This window comes from Salmo salar, chromosome 10 (assembly GCF_965601325.2).
Source record: "Salmo salar chromosome 10, fSalSal1, whole genome shotgun sequence".
NCBI lineage: Eukaryota > Metazoa > Chordata > Actinopteri > Salmoniformes > Salmonidae > Salmo > Salmo salar.
Window position 1 is genome coordinate 84,007,948 of NC_138300.1, and position 17,761 is coordinate 84,025,708.

General features: G+C 42.5%; 1 protein-coding gene and 1 long non-coding RNA gene across 2 annotated transcripts in view; one reads left to right on the forward strand and one right to left on the reverse strand.

The window, feature by feature from the left end:
* LOC106560968 (A disintegrin and metalloproteinase with thrombospondin motifs 20) overlaps positions 1 to 17,761 on the forward strand; it is a 131,842-nt gene that overhangs the window by 89,123 nt on the left and 24,958 nt on the right. Inside the window, exon 28 of the mRNA XM_014124457.3 lies at positions 13,400 to 13,567. Coding sequence (XP_013979932.2) covers positions 13,400 to 13,567 — 168 coding nt within the window. The remainder of the gene's footprint in view (positions 1 to 13,399; positions 13,568 to 17,761) is intronic.
* Positions 484 to 11,953, reverse strand: LOC106560969 (uncharacterized). Its single transcript, XR_001318695.3, has 2 exons — positions 11,579 to 11,953; positions 484 to 10,311 (listed from the first exon to the last, which is right to left on the reverse strand). It is a non-coding gene; the product is annotated as an uncharacterized LOC106560969 (long non-coding RNA).

The following is a 17,761-nucleotide window of genomic DNA, read 5'->3' on the forward strand; positions in this document are numbered from 1 at the left end:
TGAACCTTACCTTACTTTGAGGGGTGGCCCTTCACTTTTTTTAATTTTTATTTAACCTTTGTTTATACAGGTTTTTCTCATTGAGATAAAAATCTATTTTTCAAGAGAGACCTGGTCAGTGATCTCAAATAATGTTGTACTTTATTAAGCTATGGTAACGACTTGTGTTTTCGCAGTGATTAGCGTTTTCAATCATTGAGACAGTATTCGGTAGCAAACAGTCATGAATGAGTTAGATGCTGGACTACAGATGCCTCCATATGGAATTCCTGTCATCTTTGTGGCTATGTAAATACAGTATGTTGCCATGCTTCACAAAGGGATTTCTTTTCTCAAGTGGCAGTTGTGTGGGTTAAACCTTGTCATGGACTTACCTGGCGAGATGATTAGGGTGTCTTGTGGCATTCTTCAGTCAGGGTTTATCCAATTTAACAATCAAGTCATGTAAGCATTAACTGATACCGAAGAGAACGACTCACCAAAGACAGAAAATCATAGAAATTTATTGCACAGATTTTGATGGTCAAACACAGTTTAGGAGCAGTAAAGTTCCACACAAAATAGATTAGCAACAATGTAAACATTTTAAGTAATGATGATTGTTTTAAACGCCGTTTGCAAAAAATTGTGTGTGAAGCAACATTAACCAACAATAATGCAGTGTTTGATGAATTGGCAAACATTTGAGTAATTTATGCCTATTTTGTTGCTAATGAAAACCATTTCCTGCTGTGAGTGAGGGTTCCCAAGGAGAGCAATCTAGGTTGGAGAGATCGCATTGGTTCAAATGAAATCCACATGCACAACATAGACATACTTGACTTTGGCCTGAGGCCACTTGCAGACAAATTCCCCAAACCTGTCACCCTGGGGTCAGATGGTCATGACATCATCGAGCTTGTGTTTCCTGATCCAGCCCATATGCCAGTCTAGCAACTGGAACTAGCTAGGACCTGGAGACTCGGAGGTTCCCTCAGCCCCAGCTCTTCAAGCATGGTTCTTGTCATAGCTTAGGTTTGAAACCTGAGCAGGAGGCTAACGTTACATTTGGGCCCTTTAGTGATTGTTTATTTGATGATAAATCAAACCAAATGATGCAATTCATTAGTTGTATTGATCAATAGTTGATTGCTGTATCTTGTAGGTTTTGGCTTGCCAGGAGGCTGACGCCTTTGAAGACACCAAACCAGATGCTGCTTTCGGATGTTATCTGAGGCAAAATCTTTGGACATTGAGTAGAGCTTTGACAGCAGCAGTAAAGTCTGTATCAGAAGGCCAAACAGTTGGGAAAACATGGAGAATAACATATATATTGAAAGAAGAGAAAAGTAGAAATAGAGAAAAGTTGTTTTTTATTTTTGAAGTTTCTCCATTATTCAAATTCCTGTCTGTTTCAAATCAAAGTAATGCGTTTTTGGCTTGGGATTTCATTCCAAAACAACTGTAATAATAGCATGATGCTCTTCGCCAACATTCATGTGTCCAAGCTTTTCTTTCTTCCAATTTATTGCAATTTAGAGAGCAATTAAATTATGCTGCCAGGCCTCAATAGAAACAAATTACCAACAAAAGACATGTCTTGCATACAAAGATTGATTTGTTTTTATCCCAGATCGACTAGAAAAACAAGCATATCTTGACATGTTTGACTGAAAGAGAAATAGACACGATATTTATATGGTACATATGGAGAATAAATATTAAACAACAGTGGTGGAGAAAGTATTTTATGTAAACCAGTGACCCTACTTTCTTTATGGACATCTGCCATTGAGCACGGTCGACGTCATATATAGTCGTGATATATATAGTCGGCTCTACTGTATGTGGCCTAGTCCTCTGAATTCACTCATATAGACATAACCGCTAATGCAGTCTCAGTGAGGGAGGGTGATGACATAAAATGGCCCAAACCTTTGAGAGCAGGAGTTTCCTCAAAGAATCTCTGGATACAGAGAAGAGAAAGGGGAGAAAGAGCAAGAGAAAGATCAAGAAAGGGGAAGTGACTAGTTTAGGCAGATATTTGTTTCGCTGGTGTTTCAGCTGAGGATGAATGCAGGGGGATAAAATGAGAGATGTAGGGTAAAGATCTGGAAGCGTTTAACCCAGGCTTTCCCTGGCTCTTCCAATGATCGGGAACAGGTCCCCTCTGAAGAGCGGCTGCTTTTTCTCAACTGGCATCGCAACACATCTGAGAGAAGGTCTCTAAAGCTTATGGGGTGGTGAATCCTCTCTGAAATTGGACTTAAATGCATGTTCCTCTCACCTCGTCTTTACCGGAGACGTGATGGGATGATTCAAGTTGGGGCCTGTTGGTGGCTATCAGGTTGATGTACTGTACCTTGGGAGTTGGACTGTATTAAACTCACTCATTTTTTTTCTTTCAAACTTGGTTTAGTGGGAAAGAGTTTGATGGATGACGTGTCCTAGAAGAGCGTGGTAACCTACTCAAAGTAACAGATCTCCCTTGAAAGTAGGGCTTATCACGTTTCACCTCACATCTTACCATAGGCACTCGACACCGCTGCTTTCTGATGTGGCGTCAGTGTATTACCCTTTATACAATAGACGTCAGTGTATTACCCTTTATACAATAGACGTCAGTGTATTACCCTTTATATGAAGTTCACATCGGGCAACGTTCAGTTCTCCTCCCATATCGTCCTACATTGCAAGCCCATTTCAAAGGCTCTAGGTTCTTAAACATATACAGTTCTGAAGTCTGTGAGGCAGCCATTGGTGGGCAAATATTATATCTGATGTGTTCCAAACCAAGGATTAATAGTTTTCTTTTGACTTTGTAGTCACTGCTATTATGGAGAAAAAACATACATTTTACTGTTGAGGACACATAGTTATTCTCAAGGTTTAAAACCACTTTTTGAGTCTGCTGAGCCCAGCTGCAGACGGAACTTTGTTGCACATCTTCAAAGACTGCTGTAGTGGGGGTGGGTGGAATCAAAGGGAGATAGCATAGCAGGCTTGGTAAACACACCAGCGACACACAACAACATCACTCCCATAACGCCCCCATAAAACCTAGCGGTGTAAACAGAGTTCAGCTTCGAGGAATGTGTTAATGAGACACACACAGACCAGGTGTTGACGTTCAACCACCTCTAAAGTACAAAGACCTCTAACAACAATGGGATCGTCCAACAATGAACACGCAACACTTTCACATTTTTCTTGTCTATTTGAGAGAGGAAAATGTCACCCTTTGACTGATAACTGGACTGTGCTTTTTGGTTGAAACGCGAGGTAAACGTCGTTGTTTTTTGTGGCGCAATTCTATTATCAGGACCAGGACGAACCAGGCCAATGCGAGCTTGGCTGTGAAAGCGCTTCTTATCTTTGGCTTGTGATCTCATCTCTACAATAAATTAGGCTAGAGTTTGGGGTTTTGACAGACCCAAAGTAAACCGGCGTTGAGTAAGAAGAATTGGCTGGATGGAATTTAGAAGGAGAGAATTTGCCAGGAATAGAGACCCTTGGAGATCCTGCGCTAAAAGGTCAATTTAGAACCTCACGCCTGTTCTGTCTTTTTAGTTTGGCTGTCAGAAATCAGGTTCACTACCATGGCCTGGCATCATTTTATGAGACAGCAGTGGTTTGATCAATTGAGCACCAATGGATTTTTTTCTGGAATGGAACATGGAAATGGAAATTGGTTCCAGGTGAATGTTTGGACAGGCTGAAAAACTGGTCGTTTTTTGTCATTCCAAAAGTTGACTTATGGTTGCTCAGTTTCTGTCCTTAGTGGTGTTGACTTAAAAAGAGAATTGTGTTGGGGAAACTAAATATGCCCTCTTTTTGGGTTGTTTATTTGAGTTTCTGGCCATGGCAGAGGCACAGTTTGGCAACAACGGGAGACTACGCGTTTGATTTTAGTTGACTATTTTAATTTTCCATCACAAGCAGCCTGAAGCTCCTGTAGTGGATATTTTGTTAACTTTGTTAACACAGAGCTAGACTTGTTTAGACGTTGCAATATTCTTTTCAATCATCATTACCCTGACAGTGAACTCCATGGTGATCCCAGCATGACTGTAGGTGGGTCATTCCACAAAATTAACTCGGTAACTTGGTGAAAAAAAAGTTGTATTTCACCTCATTTTAACATTCTGAAGAGCACATGCTCAACTTAATAGAAACATGTTTTCCTATCCCAAGAGGTTAAATAAGAAAACTGGCTAGTAAGTGCCTATTAGGTCTGGGCAGTAAACCGCATTTTACTATATACCGGATTGGATTTTTACTTTTCCTTACATAACGTTTTTTTTCAATGTTTGGTCTGTTGGCCTCCTGAGTGGCGCAGCATTCTAAGGCACTGCAGTGCTTGAGGTGTCACTACAGACCCGGGTTCGGTCCCAGGCTGTGTCGCAACTGGCCGCGGCTAGGAGACCCATGCGGCGGCGCACAATTGGCCCAGCGTCGTCCGAGGAGGGTTTGCCTGGCCGGGATGTCCTTGTCCCATCGCCCTCTAGCGATCCCTTGTGGAGGGCCAGGCGCATGCACGCTGACTTCGGTTGGCAGTTGTATGGTGTTTCCTCCGACACATTGGTGCGGCTGGCGAGCATTGTGTCAAGAAACAGTGCGACTTGGCAAGGTCATGTTTCGGAAGACGCATTGTTCTTGACCTTCGCCTCTTCCGAGTCCTTATGGGAGTTGCAGCGATGATACAAGACCATAACTACCAAAGGGGTAAAAAAAAAAAAATACAATTTTTAAAAAGATAATATTTGGTTTGTTAAATGTAATACCTGAGTGCCATAATTTTTCATCAATCTTCCATTCTTACTGCCAGTAAGAGACTGCTAACAGCTGAGAACTGCTAATTTGCTAGCAACAGATTCGGGTGCACATGTACTTGTGTGCCACAGGTAGAGCCTGTGAGGCAGCGCTGGCGCCGTAAATGCGTACATGTACTTTTTTGCCATGAATCTTGCCTGTGAGGCAGTGCAGGTGCCAAAAGCGCCTTAGTCGACACACCACCCCCTTGTGGCAAAAGTAAGAAATGCCATTGAATCCATTCAAAATACACGATCAAAAAGAATAATAATTGTTCTGATAAAGGAAAAGTGACCTTTTCACAAAATAGGGCATTTTGAAATTATAGCAAATGAGTAAAAGAAATGCAGAAATGTATGCAAATGCTTTAAATAACCTTTGGTTGAAGTTTGATTGATAAAACAATCAGAAGAGAGAAAGACCCATTAAGCCACTTAGAATGTATTTGTTAGCAACCTAGGGTCATGCACTACCCATGAAGCATATAAATAACTTTTATTATTCAAAAACATCAAATACTGTCATACCGTCAAAAATAAGAAAATATTGTGATATGATATTTTGGCCATATCGCCCCGCCCTAGTGCCTATTAAGTGTATAATAAAGTACAAGGGTTAACCGTAACAGTAAAAAGTTTGGACACAACTACTCATTCAAGAGTTTTTCTATATTTTTATATTATTTTCTACAGAATTTTCTACGCTATGAAATAACACATGTGGAATCATGTAGGAACCCAAAAAGTGTAAAACACATCAAAATATATTTTAGACTTTAGATTCTCCAGAGTAGCCACATTTTGCCTTGATGACAGCTTTGCACACTCTTGGCATTCTCTCAACCAGCTTCAGCTTGAATGCTTTTCCAACCATTTTGAAGGAGTTCCCAAATATACGGAGCACTTGTTGGCTGCTTTTCCTTCACTCTGCGGTCCAACTCATCCCAAACCATCTCAATTGGGTTGAGTTTGGGTGATTGTTGAGGCCAGGTCATCTGATGCAGCACTCCATCACTCTCCTTCTTGGTCAAATAGCCCTTACACAGCCTGGAGGTGTGTTGGGTCATTGTCCTGTTGAAAAACATATGATATTCCCACTAAGCGCAAACCAGATGGGATGGCATATTGCTGCAGAATGCTGTGTTAGCCATGCTGGTTAAGTGTGCCTTGAATTCTAAATAAATCAGACAGTGTCACCAGCAAAGCATAACCCACACCATATCACCTCCTCCATGCTTCACAGTGGGAACCACACATGCGGAGATCATACATCACCTATCTGCGTCTCACAAAGACACGGCGGCTGGAACCAAAAATCTCAAATTTGGACTCATCAGACCAAAGGACAGATTTTCACCGGTCTAATGTCCATTGCTTGTGTTTCTTGGCCCAAACAAGTCTCTTCTTCTTATTGGTGTCCTTTAGTAGTGGTTTCTTTGCAGTAATTCTACCATGAAGGCCTGATTCACGCAGTCTCCTCTGAACAGTTGATGTTGAGATGTGTCTGTTACTTAAACTCTGTGAAGCATTTATTTGGGTTGCAATCTGAAGTGCAGTTAACTCTAATGAACTTATCCTCTGCAGCAGAGGTAACTCTGGGTCTTCCTTTCCTGTGGCGTTCCTCATGAGAGCCAGTTTCATCATAGCGCTTGATGGTTTTTGTGAGTGCATTTGAAGAAACTTTCAAAGTTCTTACAATATTCCGGATTGACTGACCTTCATTTCTTAAAATAATGATGGACTGTCATTTCTCTTATTTGAGCTGCTCTTAACATAATATGGACTTGGTCTTTTACCAAATAGGGCTATCTTCTGTATACCACCCCTACGTTGTCACAACACAACTGATTGGCTCAAACACATTAAGAAGGAAAGAAATTCCACAAATTAACTTAGAACAAAAAAAAAGGAATAGTTTCACTATATTAAAACGAGAGTTCAGTTCACGTAACAGGGTTGACCTTAAAATGAGGGACAGGTTTTTTCCCCCTTACAATTATTCATTAATCACATGAAATCAGTTATAATGTTCAGAAATGGCATTGTCAAAGCAACAAATTAACTAGGGCTTTACAATGATTTATTAAGAGTGTTCAAATCTGCATAAAGGTCACAGGGTGCACCGAGGGACAGCAAGTCTTTGTTCATATACAAAATAATATTTATTGAATTCTCCATGTGGTCTATTTTAAAGGGTACTTAATTTAATAAACCATGCTTTTAAAATTCAATATTGGTGTACAATTCCTACTTAAAATATCAAAGGAAAGCAAAAGGGATTTTTTTTAGTGGAAGGACCCTTATCGGAAAGTCCCTATTTTGACCTTTGGTACCTAAATATACTTATGTCATTGGTTTGTACCAACTGTTTTGTGAAGAAATCCTATTTGTGAGTTAATACCAGTTCATCTGAATGAATATAACCTACTTACTCATGTAGTAATTATCTAAGGATTTCTGGAAGCAAGATTTGGACCGCATTGACCACGGTTGGATTGGACTGTATTTGTGTTAGTGAGGTGTTGGTTAGTGTTTCATACTATGCATGTAGATGATCAGGCCTGTGTGTGGCTATTTTGGCCATGAAGATGAAAGATCTATGACTCTTAACATTCCTCCGCACCACAACGCTCTGCCCTTACCAGCTGTTCCCACGTCGACAACATGTGTTGTTTTGACTTCTGTCTTTGAAACTTCCCTGCAAAACAGGACCTTGAACAGTCAAAGCAGCCTGCAATAGCTCACTGGCGTATGTCTTACCCTCTGAGCTCTGCAAACATCTTATTTTCCACACAGTGACACTGACAAAGCTGTAATGAGATCATAGCATTACTATCTCTCTCTATGTATCTCATTCACTGATATTTCTTGGCCCTGGGGAAATGTGTACATATTGCATTGTTAGGAGGATCATAGACCTTGATTATCTTCAATACGGCTGAGATGACCATCTTTTTTAAGAAGTTGTTGCCAATTACTATAAAGAGTATTTGGGTATCTGTTTGCTAGAACAGATTGTAATATTCTGGACAATCTTCACACAATCGTGAGTTTGTTCTTCGTTCAGGTCAGCTCTGATCCCCTTTGAAGAGACAGTGTACAGTCACTATGGCTATCATGTGCTTGGTATTACCATTCCAGTTGCACTGCGAGCACTCTGCAATGTGATAGGAATTCAGCCTTGGCACTCACATGTTCTGAGATATTGTATTTGTTAGAACTCGGGAATATAGGATAAACATACGGGGGAAAAGTCTGCTCCCACACTACAGGTGCTATTAACTCATGTTAAGTCCACCTCTACTAAACATTACACTAGTCGTCTTCAAAATCCACCTGTGAAGTTGATCAATAATCTGATCCAGTATTACAGATTTTTTTTTATTACATTATTTCCTTTTCTATGTCCTCTTTCAATCTTTACATTTTGTACCACAATTTGACCACAATTTATTGAATTGCAGTAAATAGGTACAGTTGAAATCGGAAGTTTACATGCACTTAGGTTGGAGTCATTAAAACTCGTTTTTCAACCACTTCACAAATTTGTTGTTAACAAACTATAGTTTTGGCAAGTCGGTTAGGACATCTACTTTGTGCATGACACAAGTAATTTTTCCAACAATTGTTTACAGACAGATTATTTCACTGTATCACAATTCCAGTGGGTCAGACGTTTACATACACTAAGTTGACTGTGCCTTTAAACAGCTTGGAAAAATCCAGAAAATGTTGTCATGGCTTTAGAAGCGTCTGGTAGGCTAATTGACATAATTTGAGTCAATTGAAGGTGTACCTGTGGATGTATTTCAAGGTCTACCTTCAAACTCAGTGTCTCTTTGCTTGACATCATGGGAAAATCAAAAGAAATCAGCCAAGAAGAAAAATTGTAGACCTCCACAAGTCTGGTTCATCCTTGGGAGCAATTTCCAAACGCCTGAAGGTACCACGTTCATCTGTACAAACAATAGTACGCAAGTATAAACACCATGGGACCACGCAGCCGTCATACCGCTCAGGAAGGAGACACGTTCTGTCTCCTAGAGATGAACGTACTTTGGTGTGAAAAGTGCAAATCAATCCCAGAACAGCAGCAAAGGACCTTGTGAAGATGCTGGAGGAAACGGGTACAAAAGTATCTATATCCACAGTAAAGCAAGTCCTATATTGACATAACCTGAAAGGCCGCTCAGCAAGGAAGAAGCCACTGCTCCAAAACCGCCAAAACAAAGCCAGACTACGGTTTGCAACTGCACATGGGGACGAAGATAGTACTTTTTGGAGAAATGTCCCCTGGTCTGATGAAACAAAAATAGAACTGTTTGGCCATAAGGACCATCTTTATGTTTGGAGGAAAAAGGGAGAGGCTTGCAAGCCGAAGAACACCATCCCAACTGTGAAGCACGGGGGTGGCAGCATCATGTTGTGGGGGTGCTTTGCTGCAGGAGGGACTGGTGCACTTCACAAAATAGATGGCATCATGAGGCAGGAAAATTATGTGGATATATTGAAGCAACATCTCAAGACATCAGTCAGGAAGTTAAAGCTTGGCCGCAAATGGGTCTTCCAACTGGACAATGACCCCAAGCATACTTCCAAAGTTGTGGCAAAATGGCTTAAGGACAACAAAGTCAAGGTTTTGGAGTGGCCATCACAAAGCCCTGACCTCAATCCTATAGAACATTTGTTGGCAGAACTGAAAGAGCTTGTGCGAGCAAGGAGGTCTACAAACCTGATTCAGTTACACCAGCTCTGTCAGGAGGAATGGGCCAAAATTCACCCAACTTGTTGTGGGAAGCTCGTGGAAGGCTTCCCGAAACGTTTGACCCAAGTTAAACTATTTAAAGGCAATGCTACCAAATACTAATTGAGTGAATGTAAACTTCTGACCCACTGGGAATGTGATGAAAGAAATAAAAGCTGAAATAAATCATTCTCTCTACTATTATTCTGACATTTCACATTCTTAAAATAAAGTGGTGATCCTAACTGACCTAAGACGGGGAATGTTTACTCAGATTAAATGTCAGGAATTGTGAAAAACTAAGTTTTAAATGTATTTGGCTATATTGTATGTAAACGTCTGACTTCAACTGTACAACCCTATACTGGTTTTAAGTCAGAGTGGACAGCATGAAATATAAATAAACCATTCCTAAAAGCCACACCCTTAGTCCACAGCCTAAGTCATTTATTGTGCACATCCAGCTATATTTTTCAACCCCGGATTAATGGATAACATAGATACTTAAGAACATTTGGGAAATTGTACGGTGCCTTTTGAGGTTTGAAAACATCTGACAAACTTTTTAAGTGAACTACTAATTTAAAGTTAGTTGTTCTGTAGGGATTTCTCTGTTCTTTCTGTTAAAGTTGCATATGCTGTGGCATAGTGGTATAGGCTGAACAACAGATAATGGTCTCATTGGTTACCCAATAGCGTGGTCTCTCTATGCCATTGGCTCACCTGTCCTCTGGGATGGAATGGGCGGGGTCATCCTGCGACTGCAGCCTGCCAATCCTAGACAAAGACATGCTCTTATCAACTCCATAGAAAAATGAAAAAGAGAACCTATCCATATACTTGATGCAGGTTACATTTCAATATAGTCTACCATAGTCCATTAAAGTAACATATTTGTGATAATTGTATTTTTTTGTTGAGGAAAGGCAGCTCTGTCTATTTAACGTCAAGGGCTACATGCTGTTTTCTAGTATATTCTTTATGCCACACAGAATAAACATGAAATAGCTGGATTTGGTTTGGTTGGCAATCGATTAAGTCAACTGTTCCAGAACCCTTAAACACTAGAAAAGCAGGAAAGCGGTGGAAAGAAGCAGAACAAACACAAGCAGCTTAGCTGTTAGCACAATGCAGTACATGGTTAAACATCGCCTATGTCTTTCTGCCTAATACATCTCCCATTCTGGTTGAAAAACGTTGTTAAACAAAACCACAGCTATGTTACTGTGGTCGCTTTCAGGCAACAATCCCGTTCTGTCTACTATAGTAATCCATATTATTTCCAGATGAATGTCACTGGCTTATACTAGAATTAACCCACCTAATCATGTGAAATGAATTGCTGTTACAACTTGGGAGGGCAAATCTGTCTCGAGAGAGAAAGTCACTTTTTCATGCGGATAGTTTTTTCTTTTCAAGAAAGTTTTCATAATGACAATATATACAACCTGTAGCAGGAAAGTTTTCATAATGATAATATATACAACCTGTAGCAGGAAAGTTTTCATAATGACAATATATACAACCTGTAGCAGGAACGTTTTCATAATGATAATATATACAACCTGTAGCAGGAAAGTTTATCCAAAGTGACTTACAGTACAGTAAATGCTTACATTTTAGTGGCTAAGGGTTTGTGTTCCATATTCATTTTCTGTGAATGTGACCTTGAGTCTCCCCCCACCCCATTATTTCTATTTTGTTAGAAATTCCCACACTGTAGTCGATACTGTAGTGACATTGCTCTTTGTTAAAACTTGATAAAAGCAGCAGTTGTCTGTAAAACACATTTTTGATCACATGCAATAATGAAGTAGCACCACTAGTAAAACAATGACAATGGGGATTTCAGACCATTGCATTTAGTCATCCATGCTCAGTCACTATTCATGCATTATCAGCCTGTAAAACCTTCGGTCATATTCATTTGATTTACTCATTTTCAATCACATCTTAGTATGTTAGTTAGTTAGCAGTTAGTTAGCAGACCAGCAGCTATTCACAGATAAGCCAATTGAGCAGTTGAAGTGGAGAGTAGACTTACCTGAGACAGTGTTGAGTAGAGTGAGGTAGCACCCTAGCCTGGCAGTAGAGTGGAGGACTCCGTCGGTCCCCTGGGTCCTTGCCCTCCTCCTGCTCTGCTCTCAGAGGTGAAGCTGTCCTCTGGGTCAGGCGCTGTGCCAGTTTCCTGCTCTCCTTGTGCGTTACCCGCCCTGATTAACTAATGGCTGACAGATGAGGCTGCCTGGCTGGGGAGAGGGAGGAGCACGCCGCCATACATTGTCTTCTCCCCGCCGTTAAACAGGCAGGAGATACAGTTCAGCGGAGGAGCACTGCCCGTATGGCTGTGCTTTGCTTTCTTCCTCCTGCTTTTTTTCATTTTTCTTTTTTTTTTTCTTCTTCTCTTACAGCAGTAAGGAGGGGCCAACACTCCCCCCCCCCCCCCCCCCCCCTCCCATACATGTTTGCCTGTCTCTGTTCCTGCCCGAAGTGGAAGGAGTAGTGTTATCATCTCTGAGTGAGCGTGCAGCGGGTATGAGATTCTGCCACGTTTAGGAGTAGTCAGTCAACGCAGGCAGCTTTGATGTCTCCTTGTCACCCGAGCTAAGCCCTGTGTTTAAAATACCTTGGTAATTACACTGTGTACAATGTGTGTGTGTGTGTGTGGTGTCGAGCACCGCCCGCACCACAGTAAAGAAGAGAAGAGAGCAGGAGATGGCTCCGTTTGAAGGGTTAACTGGGTACTAGAGTACACTCACCGAGTGTTGCGCAGACGTGTGTCTCTCTGAGTGCTAGAATGCTTCTCCTCCGTTAGTGGAAAAAACTGTCTTCTCCAGATCCTACAGCTCCTGTTGTCCAAACCTAAAAACCAGCTTTTCTTAGAATTCACTACAGCATGTCTACTTGTCTCAAATACATTTTCCTCAAATAGTTCCATCACAGCACAGTCAGTCCAATAGAGTGTACTATAACCACCACAAATTTACCATGAGGCCTGACGCAGGAAAATGCATGGCATTTGGTTTGGTGTTATGCAACATTCTGACATCATAATTAAGGGAAAATGCATATTATCTTTATTATCTGGGCTGTAAAATATGCTAAAGACAAAACAGAGTTCTCCTCGTCTTGTTGTACTCTATTCCATTTCCCCATTTTGGAGTGGCTTTGTGTAAGGGGGCTCACTCCCTCTCTCACTGAGAGCAGAGCAGAAATAGTTGGCTCTAATTGCTGTCTGGCCTCATGAAGACGCAATATCTAGAATATTTTCATCTACCAACCGACTGTCATCTCAGGCATGGGGCTTTATGAAGGCTCCGGTCTCATCAGGGTCTCTGCTTTTTATTCGTTTAGTTTTCTCTCTCTGTAGCTTTCCTGAAGCATCGTACAGCTTCTTATTGAAACCAGATGATTGTCTAGCCATATGTATGCATCCTGTTCTTTTAACTCTGTGAGTCTTCTCTCTCCTAAGCTTGTGTGTGTGTCTCTCTCTCTCTCTCTCTCTCTCTAGTTTGTGCCCTACACTAAGTTCAGTGTTTACAGGTTAAAGACGGGACTGCATTCAAACCTGGGTGTTCAGTGGATGCTTTACAGAGATCCTTTTCATGATTAGTTTAGCCAAACGTGGTTTATTGCTTGTTTACTTGGCCATGAGATGCGGTAACAAATCAAGAGCTCCATCTCATACACTGGAGATTCTATATTGAGCAAAGCAGTGTGTTGGATACTTATATACATTTTAGAACATGGCTCCGAGCAGCTGGTATCAGCATTATTTCAACAAATGTCGTTGGAAAAGCTTTCAGTAGAACCTCTACACTCACTGCCGCCATTTCCATTTTTTTCTCCCTGTCGTTCTCTCTAGTGTTCTGTGAGCTGTGGCCGTGGGACCAAGCAGCGGGAGATAGCCTGTGTTTACCCAAACCAAACCCAAATAGAGGAAGATCACTGCAGTCATCTGTCACGTCCCCGGACAGAAAAGGCCTGCCGAGCCCGGGGATGCCCCAGCTGGAAAGCCAACAGGTGGAGCGAGGTAGGTGTTCACGCCACCCCGTCCCCACACACTCTCAAAATACCCCCGGGCCCCTCTAATGCTAACAGTCACCTCTAGCAGCTGGGACACACAACTCAAACACAGATGTAGATGATATAGAGTACTGTACTCACTAAGAACCTGTCCTATCACTAAGCAGTTTACATATTCCAATGTCCTTCCGATGTGAGTTAAACACCACAGGCTGGATTTACATAACTGTTTATGCAATTCACTAGACGTGTATACTTGAGAGAGGAAATGTTATGGGAACACCAAAAAGCTTGTGCTGTGCTTTCTCTTCCTCTTCTGGGGTTGACTAGTTATCAGGCTAGTTCCTTTACCTTTCTTGGACTATTTTCAAGACAGCATTGGTTAATTGACCAATGCCTTTCTGGTGCATTTTGCTGCTCCGATGCAGCATGCTAGACAACATTTTGAACGTGCAATTCACACTTTTCAAACATCACAAATGCAAGAAGGTACCTACTTTCTACAGACGGACGTCAGACTGCACATGGCTCCAGACTTGGACAGCCAGGTTGGCGGGCCAACACAGATAAAAGCATGGTGGTAAGAGAGACATCATCATTCACGAAGCACAGCAGGTTACTGAAGTGCTGGACTGGCTGCAATCAAGACACTTCAGTGCAAAGGGCAGGCGCAGGAGAGACACTTTTTTTTATTATTCTCCAAGATGGTGTAGCAGTCAGGCATCTTTTGTCTTCGTCTTGTCGTGTCCCGTGTATATATCTTTATATATATATATCTTTTTTTATATCTTTTTTTTCTTCGCATATATTTTTGATATTTTTCTTAACCCCAACTTCAACATACTCTCCTGCATCCCGCCTCACCCAATGTGGTATGGATCTGCTATTTTCTTTACTTTAGAACCGGAACCCCCAACAGCAGCTAGCCAGCTAACTAGCTACTAGCTAGTAGTCAGCTAGCCACTGCTAGCGGTCATCAGCTAACCTTTAACCTGGACAACTCCTGCCAGTCTGCACAGCATGATTCAACTCAGAGCTTATTGGACTCCTTTTTCTCCATATCTCCGGATTCCTACCGCAAACTCTGAACCTCTTCACCTGGATCATCGCAGCTAGCTAGCTGCAATCCTGATTGGCTTGTCCTGGTTAACGTCTCTGTCCCGAAGCAAGCACCAATTAGCCTGGAGCTAGCCTATGCTAGGCCCATCTCCCGGCTAGCTGAAGAAGTCCATCAGCCACTCCTTGGGCTACAATACCTATTTTGCCAGTTGGCCTGGACCCCTTTTATTGCCGATACAGAGCTCCGCTGATCCATCACGACTGGAGTACCAACATAATCCACCCGAGGGGTTTTTCAACAGGCTCCTCCGTCGCGACGTCCCCTGAATGCCCATCTGCTAGCCTGTTAGCCGCGGCCTGCTAGCTTTCTAGAGCATACCGAACTGTTAGCTGAAGTGGTCCATCAGTCAATTTCTTGGGCTACTATACCTATTTTGCCATTTGGCCTGGACACTTTTACTACACTGAGCCCTGCTGATCCATCACGACTGGTCTGCCGACGTAACTGCGCGAGGGGGCTACAACAGACTTCTTCCGTCGCGACATCCCTCTAAGGCCCTTCTGCTAGCCTGCTATCCCCGGCCCGCTAGCTGTCTGAATCGCCGTGTCTCCAGCCCGTCCAGCTACTCATTGGACCCTATGATCACTCGGCTACGCATGCCTCTCCCTAATGTCAATATGCCTTGTCCATTGCTGTTTCGGTTAGTGATTATTGTCTTATTTCACTGTAGACCCCCCAGCCCTGCTCAATATGCCTCAGCTAACCCTCATGTCCCACCTCCCACACATGCGGTGACCTCACCTGGTTTAATTGATGTTTCTAGAGACAATACCTATCTCATCATCACTCAATGCCTAGGTTTACCTCCACTGTATTCACATCCTACCATACCTTTGTCTGTACATTATGCATTGAATCTATTCTACCGCGCCCAGAAACCTGCTCCTTTTACTCTCTGTTCCGAACGTAGCCGACCCTTATCCTACTCCTTGTCTGCTCCTCTGGTGATGTGGAGGTTAATCCAGGCCCTGCAGTGCCTAACTCCACTCCCATTCCCCAGGTGCTCGCATTTGTTGACTTCTGTAACCGAAAAGGCCTTGGTTTCATGCATGTTACATTAGAAGCCTCCTCCCTAAGTTTATTTTATTCACTGCTTTAGCACACACAGCCAACCCGGATGTCCTAGCCGTGTCTGAATCCTGGCTTAGGAAGGCCACCAAAAACCCTGAAATTTCCATCCCTAACTATAACATTTTCCGACAAGATAGAACTGCCAGAAGGGGCGGAGTTGCAATCTACTGCAGAGATAGCCTCCAGAGTTCTGTCCTACTATCCAGGTCTGTGCCCAAACAATTTGAGCTTCTACTTTTAAAAATCCAACGAAGAAACAAGTCTCTCACCATTGCTGCTTGCTATAGACCACCTTCTGCCCCCAGCTGTGCCCTGGACACCATATGTGAATTGATTTCCCCCCCATCTATCTTCAGAGCTTGTGCTGTTAGGTGATCTAACCTGGGACATGCTTAACACCCCGGCCATCCTACAATCTAAGCTTGATGCCTTCAATCTCACACAAATTATCAATGAACCTACCAGGTACAACCCCAAATCCGTAAACACAGGCACCCTCATAGATATCATCCTAACCAACCTGCCCTCAAAATACATCTCTGCTGTCTTCAACCAGGATCTCAGCGATCACTGCCTCATCGCTTGCGTCCGTAATGGGTCTGCGGTCAAACGACCACTCCTCATCACTGTCAAATGCTCCCTAAAACACTTCAGCGCGCAGGCCTTTTAATCGACCTGGCCCGGGTATCCTGGAAGGATATTGACCTCATTCCGTCAGTAGAGAATGCCTGGTTATTCTTTAAAAGTGCTTTCCTCACAATCTTAAATAAGCATGCCCCATTCAAAATAAAATTGAACCAGGAACAGATATGGTCTGGTCTGGTTCACTCCAGACCTGACTGCCCTTGACCAGCACAAAAACATACTGTGGAGTACGGCATTAGCATCGAATAGCCCCCACGATATGCAACTTTTCAGGGAAGTTAGGAACCAATATACACAGGCACTTAGGAAAGCAAAGGCTTGTCAAACAGAAATGTGCATCCTCAAATCAAATTTTATTTGTCACATACACATGGTTAGCAGATGTTAATGCGAGTGTAGCGAAATGCTTGTGCTTCTAGTTCCGACCAGGCAGTAATATCTAACAAGTAATCTAACCTAACAATTTTACAACAACTACCTTAAGTGTAAAGGAATGAATAAGAATATGTACATAAAAATATATGAATGAGCGAGGGTCGAACGGCATAGGCAAGATGCAGTAGATGGTATAGAGTACAGTATATACATATGAGATGAGTAATGTAGGGTATGTAAACATTATATAAAGTGGCATTGTTTAAAGTGGCTAGTGATACATTTATTACATCAAGATGGCAAGATGCAGTAGATGGTATAGAGTACATTATATAGTGGCATTGTTTAGTGGCTAGTGATACATTTATTACATCAATTTTTCCATTATTAAAGTGGCTAGAGTTGAGTCAGTATGTTGGCAGCAGCCACTCAATGTTAGTGATGGCTGTTTAACAGTCTGATGGCCTTGAGATAGAAGCTGTTTTTCAGTTTCTCGGTCCCCGCTTTGATGCACCTGTACTGACCTTACCTTCTGGATGATAGCGGGGTGAACAGGCAGTGGCTCGGGTGGTTGTTGTCCTTGATGATCTTTTTGGCCTTCCTGTGACATCGGGTGGTGTAGGTGTCCTGGAGGGCAGGTAGTTTGCCCCCAGTGATGCGTTGTGCAGACCTCACTACCCTCTGGAGAGCCTTACGGTTGTGGGCAGAGCAGTTGCCGTACCAGGCGGTGATACAGCCCGACAGGATGCTCTCAATTGTGCATCTGTAAAAGTTTGAGTGTTTTTGGTGACAAGCCGAATTTCTTCAGCCTCCTGAGGTTTAAGAGGTGCTGCTGCGCCTTCTTCACCACGCTGTCTGTGTGGGTGGACCATTTCAGTTTGTCCATGATGTGTATGCCGAGGAACTTAAAACTTTCCACCCTCTCCACTATTGTCCCGTTGATATGGATAGGGGGCTGCTCCCTCTGCTGTTTCTTGAAGTCCACGATCA